The sequence below is a fragment of the Python bivittatus genome, unplaced genomic scaffold (genome assembly GCF_059951505.1).
Source record: "Python bivittatus isolate LINGU-HERP-01145 unplaced genomic scaffold, Pbiv_v1 ctg000470_np1212, whole genome shotgun sequence".
Taxonomy (NCBI): domain Eukaryota; kingdom Metazoa; phylum Chordata; class Lepidosauria; order Squamata; family Pythonidae; genus Python; species Python bivittatus.
Genome location: NW_028277065.1, coordinates 2,385,588 through 2,392,284, shown reverse-complemented (window position 1 = coordinate 2,392,284; position 6,697 = coordinate 2,385,588). Strand labels below are relative to the sequence as shown.

The 6,697-nt window shown below is 37.9% G+C and overlaps 1 protein-coding gene across 1 annotated transcript; it reads left to right on the top strand.

Moving 5' to 3' along the window:
* The first annotated feature begins 4,284 nt into the window (after window positions 1-4,284).
* Window positions 4,285-6,287, top strand: LOC148215593 (olfactory receptor 13G1-like). The gene is made up of 2 exons (XM_088143014.1): window positions 4,285-4,290; window positions 5,319-6,287. Exons 1-2 carry the CDS (start codon window positions 4,285-4,287, stop codon window positions 6,285-6,287), a joined length of 975 nt encoding a protein of 324 aa, XP_087999140.1.
* The last annotated feature ends 410 nt before the right edge of the window (window positions 6,288-6,697 follow it).

Here is a 6,697-nt window from a genome sequence, read left to right as displayed (position 1 = left end):
CCTTCTCTGGATAAGGCTTGCTGTGTCCTTAATCTATTTCTGGAAACTGAATGCACCATATTTGAATATGGAATTCGACTTTATGTATTCCCAAAATAAAAAGCAATTGGAGGTGAGAATAACGGTGAAATTGCTGGACAAATGTAAAATCCTGCACTTGGGTAGGCATCAGGATGGGATGGGAGACATGCAAAAAGGAACTGAGTATATATTAATTATTAATCTTTCAGGCCATGTGAAAAACTTTTTAGGTTTCTCAAGATTATAAAGTTATATTACATTTTATACACACACAGACACACACACACACATGTATATGTATATGTATATACACACACCTACCTACCTACCTACCTACCTACCTACCTACCTACCTACCTACCTACCTAAATACATACATATAAAAATTGTAAAGTTATATAAAGGTTAATCATTTTAACCTTTTTCTGCCTGGTCCTTTGCTTCCCTCTGTTTGTCCATTTGCAACCTTCATCAAGCCTCAGTTCCTAGCATGAATTTAGTTCCGTTTCAGTCATTTCCTGCAAATACATTATTTAATTATATGCTTGTTTTTCAAAACTTACAACAAAAATAACCAATATTCCAAATCTCTCTGGTCTCCCAATCCATTTAAAATTTTCTTAAATCAAAATCCTTTTTTTCCAGTGCTTTTTGCCAATTGAATATTAATTTAAATCTTTGAGATTCTACTTAAAATTACTTAAATCCTAAGAAGGTAAAACTCACTAGGTGTCAGATTAAGCTTGCTATTTTGAAAGTCTCTAATATCCATAAAGTGGTTAAATTGAACATTTCCAAAAGTTATTAGAAAGTGAGTTTGACTGGCTTTGTATCCATGAAGGGCTCCACCACTGCTAAGCACAAAGATGTAATCTTCTTTGACTCTCAGTGCTCAAACCCACAGGAGACCACTGTTCTACAGTTTCCTTACAAGGAGGTGGCATTCAGAGCACTCATGGGTTCTCTTCTCTGGAGAAATGCAAAGAACTGGTCAACTCACTGGTCTTTCATTCTACGCAGCGGTCATCATCTCCACTCATTCACAGAGACATATTCAGTCAGCCATGACTCACACCAGAAGTCAATCAGCTGTAGCATATGAGTAGTCTTCAAGGCAGACCCATATAATGTGCATTACAGTAATCAATTCATCAGGTGACTAGGGCATCAGTGACTGTCTGAAGGGCATCCTGGTGCAGAAAAGGGCACAAGACGTACTTGTGGTCCTCTTGGATACAGCTGCCATCTGCTCTTTGAGCAGTAACTGTAAGTCCAAGATGACCCCAAGTTGTGCAACAGTCTGCAATGGGGAAGGGCAAGCCCATCCAAGGCAGAAATTGAAGCTACCCAGAGTCAGGTGGCCCACATATCTGCTGCTACTCAGTCTTATCAGGATTAAACTTGAATGTGTTCCTCCCCATCCAGGCCTGCACAGCTTCCAGGCACTGAAAATGTCTTCCACAGCATCACTTCTAACAGAGCTATGGACAATTTCCCAGGACTGTGATAGAATGAAGACGGCAAAGTTTTGTGAATGATACCTGCTTTTCCATAACACCTTTGCATTTGGTGTTAGTTAACGCTGACAGATCATAAACCATTCTTCACTTTGCTGTCTTGCTCTCTGCTCCCCCATCTACCTCTCTTCTTAATTCCACCTATCTTAATGTCTTTAATCTAGGACATGGTTAAATGTAGGAGTCTGTATGGAAGTTTCCAGAATGGGAAATTGATACACAAAATGATGGGCTAAAATTAATGTTTGAATCTTGTTGAAAGAAAAACAAATGAAGTAAAATATCATTCATTAGTCTGGGGACTAAATGAAGGAGATCCGTTATTCCTGTCTATCAATCTAATTTTTCTTGTTCCTCAAGAATAATTCATTTCTACTGGGAGTACATTTGTTAAAAAAACATATTTTACAAACAGCTGGTTATTCTCAACTGCTGCCTGATCTCAGTCAGCTGAATAGCACTGCTCCTGGAATTGTCTTCTACTCAAGAAATGGGAAAGTTTGAAACAGTCATTCCAAGCAAAATTACAAAGGGCTGGATTCATAAGTAGTCATATGAAGAGTACATTTCTTCATATCAATAGGATTTCTGTTGTAGTGATTTCTATAAGTATACTTTGATTACCAGTACATTGGTACTGAACCTCACATAAATACATAAAGCAACCAATAAAATAGATTAAGAATAATTACGATTGGAGCAATTAGGTTGATGCCCCAGAAATCTCTGTCCCAACGGGATCATCACTTTATGCAAAGGTAGTTCCCATTAGTCCCTGACTTGGTTCACAAAGCATGTTTAAAACAGGACCAAAGCAGTTGTGTGTGATCACTTTTTCCGGCAGAAATGAATAGGATCAGATCCTTGTCAGAAGCTGAAAATAATTCTAAACTTCAAGAGGGAAATATAAGAAAATTCAGCAGCACTAGGAATGAAGGCAAGTAGTCCATGGAATTATTTTCCCTCATCCTAGCTACGTCTTTCATTTACCTACCTGAAGTATCAAATAGTTGAAAGACTCTAATGAATATTTGTGGACAGAAATATTTAATTTGCTTGTAGACTTGCAACTAGTACTAGCCTATTTGAAGAATACTTCTTATAAAATCTAATCTTCCCTGTCACTTTGGAATACTTCATTTCTCTCCCAATACATCTGGAAATAAGCAGACTTTACAAACAGCGGATTGTTATCAAGTGTCTCATTCTAGGGACTCTCTGAGTTTAGGAGCTCTGCTCCTGGAATTCTCTGCTACTCAGGAGACTGAAAAGTACCAACTCTCACTGCACACAAAGTTGGAAAGTGTTGGATTTATACAGAGAGAGAGAGAAAGAGAATTTGCCATCAATAGAACTGTGCTTGTTGATGCCAATATGTCTGGTCTACACATAACTAAACTGATATAGAGCCTAAAGATATACTAATGCAAATATCACTGTACTGCTAATTCTTACTGTAATGCTAATTCCAGCTTGTAGGCCTTTGCTAAGTAGAGAAAAACACTCGTGAAGCAGGTGAGAATTTGGCCTGAGAGAGCAATGGAAGCATTACACGTCTGTTTTGAGTGTACAGACTGGGATATGTTTAGGGAAGCTGCAATGAATAACAAACATATGAATGTGGAGGAATACACTTCATCTGTAACTGCATATATCCAGAAGTGTATGGAGGATGCCAGTGTTACTAAGAACAAGACAGATGATAGATAGATAGATAGATAGATAGATAGATAGATAGATAGATAGATAGATAGATAGATATCATTTACCATCAATAAAACTGTGCCTGTTGATATCAGTGTGTCTGGTATAAGCTGATCTAGAACTAAAGATATACTAAGACAAATATTAAGTTTATTTGTGTATAGAGATATAATACAAGTATTTTTTATATGTTCAGACTGAAGTTTGAACATGTAAAAAAAAATATACAATTTTTTATAAACAAATTCCAGTTTTTTGGGGGGGGGCCCTCATATGTGGGTAGAGGATTTGACCTTTTATGGGCAAACAATAGAGAAGGGGGGGGACACACAAACATAGAGAGAGAAATAGAGAAAGTGTGTGTGTGTGTGTGTGTGTGAGAGAGAGAGAGAGAGAGAAGAAAAAAGAGGAAGTCCTATCATTATTTGATATATCCCTAAATTTACTCAAAAGGAGTTTTCCAGACAAAGGAACTTTCTTCATTGGGGAACACACTCAGTCAAAGAAAGATCCTTGGTTCTCTCTTTTAGGGACTTGAAATAAAGAAAATATTTTTGTTATCATTGAAACATCTAACAAAGTTTCTACTGTTTCTTGTTACTTGGCCTGCGCAAGCTGGAAGTCAGAAAAAAAAATCATTTGGGGACAGTATTAACCCACAATTCACTATTCACATTCAAACTACCTCCCCTCCCCACTCCTTCTCCTCCTTGGTCTTCTTCACTAGAATGGTAACATAATCACTAATTTTGCACTTTCAAACAGAACATAATAAACATAATCTCTCTCTCTCCACCTCCCTCGGTCCCTCCCTCCCTCCCTCCCTCTCTCTCTCTCTCTCTCTCCATGGTAGAAATATGCTTGAATGTGGAAAAGATCATAGTTCCTTCATTCACATTTAGAAAATCACTTCACGGTAAAACATATTTTTTTTTATAAAAGAATACTGTCCTCTAAAACTACATCCCTCCATCTTTTCTTATCTGTACAACAGAAACTGGGCAGGGGTCAGGGTGGAGGTAGGTGACTTTACCATATTAAGATGCAGGTAGTTTTTTCAGTGGTCTAACAGAGACAATTGCATTAGAACACATATCTCATTCACTGTAGAATTACTAAAATAAATATTGGATACAAACTGGTGTAAGGAGAGGGCAGGGAGGGACGGAGAATGCAGAAGATGTCAGTCCAATTAGGTACACCACACCAGGAAATCAACTTCAGAGGAAGGCTGATACTACTGTTAATATTGGTTATAATAACATATTCTGAGAATCCTGATTGTGCTGTACCTTCTCCCTTTTCTTATACTCCAGCAAATTATGGAGGCATATCCCTCACCTACTTTGTTTTGTCTTTGTCTTTCTTTTGGCCCTAAGAACATTTCAGTCCCTTGAGCCTAGGTAATAGTTCTATTCTATAGCTGAATCATGTCATATATACATTGTGTGACCTGAACAATCGAAAATAATCCCTCAGATTATAGATCCTCCAAGAGTTTGAATTTGAGTTCATTTTACTATGGGTTAGTATTTCTTCAAGGAAGGTTGGATCTGATAATGATCAGAAAAAGATGGTTTCGTGTGTGTTGAAAAGAGAATGAGAGATATTTCATATTTTACTACTATTTCTATTGCTTTTTTAAAAATAAGCACTTAAAATCAGTAGAAATAGGTTTTCAGGAGGAAGGAAGGAAGGACGGAAGGGAGGGAGGGAGGGAGGGAGGGAGGGTCAGCCACACTAGCTTGACAAGATCAGGCAATCTACTTTGCAGGAACACTAGAACTACTTCTTCTTGCCATTCTGACTGCGCTGCATCACTTCCCCCCACCTCCCACCCCACTTTTTAACTCTGATGAATCAGGCAGGTGTTTGCCTGAGGTACTTCCAGATGTTATCTGGTTTCTCATGTCTTTAAAAAAAAAGCTCTTGGCCCCTTTTGTCTACATGAAGTTTGTTGCGTATTTCTGTCAAGGATGTCTTTCTTACTCACTACAAGAAGGCGGACAAATGTTCAGGAATTATTGCATTGGGCAACTATTTTGATCATCATAGTAAAAATATGCGTCTTTCTAGGATACCAGCATCGACAGGATTTTCACAGAGAACAAGACAGCCACAACAGAGTTCATCCTGGTTGGACTGTCTACAACCGCTGAAATAGAGACATTTATATTCTGGGTATTCATATTCATCTATGCTACAGCCTTAAGTGCAAATTTGCTCCTCATCCTTACCATATGCACCTTTAGGAAACTCCACACACCCATGTACTTCTTCATTGTCAATTTGTCCTTAGTGAATGTACTCTCTATATCAGTTACCACACCTAAATTGCTCCAGATTCTTTGGACTGAAAGAAAGACCATCTCATTTTATGGTTGCATTGCACAGGTCTTTCTGTTTATATGGACTTTGGGCACAGAACTTCTTTTTCTCTCCTTTATGGCTTTTGATCGCTATGCTGCTATCTGTCACCCTTTCCGGTACCCCATGATCATGAGGAAGCAGGTGTGCTCTGGCACAGCAAGTGTTATTTGGATTGTTGGAATGGTCGATTCTGCAGGCCATGCTTGTCTTGTGATGCAGCTCTCTTTCTGTAACTCCAATATTGTCAATCATTTCTTCTGTGATCTTCCCCCATTACTGCACCTCTCATGCTCAAATACAAGTCTAAATGAAGCTATGTCATTTGTCTCAGATGTGATATTTGGGATTGTTTCTTGTGGGTTGACTCTAACATCATATTTTTTAATCATAAGAGCTATCTGCAGAATCCGTTCCACTGAAGGGAAGAAGAAAGCATTCTCCACCTGTTCCTCACATTTTATTGTGGTCAGTATTTTCTACTCCTCATCCATTTACACTTATATAAGACCCTCCTCAGAGTACTCTCTTGACCAAGATAAGCTAATTTCTCTCCTTTATACAGTTGTAACTCCTGTTCTGAATCCAGTCATATATTCACTGAGAAACAAGGATTTTAAGGAAGGATTGACAGAACTTATAACTAGAGTCAGGCAGTTCTGTAGACATCAGTACTGACCTGCATTTTGTTCTGGAGAAAAAGAAAAGGAAAAAAAAAAAAAAAGGAACAGAGCAAGAACAAGAAGAAGAACAATAATGGTCCGTTTTGTGCCCTGTAATTATATATCGTAGTATATGATTCCGATATTGTGCATGTATTTTTTTTTCCCATGTCTCTTTATGTGAACGTAAAAGATAGGGCAGAGAACCTATGGCTTATGACTACAGTACATAGCTTCATGCAGTAGTCCTTGTGGAAGTTTTCATAATGGAAAATTAATATGCAAAATGTGGCTGTAAATGTTTGGTTTTCTCTGTAGGGAAAAAAATTAGAGACAATAAAATGTTATAAATTGTCTTTAACACTAAAGTAAGGGGCTCCTTGTTCTGTAAATCACTCTAACTTTCCCTGTCACTTTGGAATACTT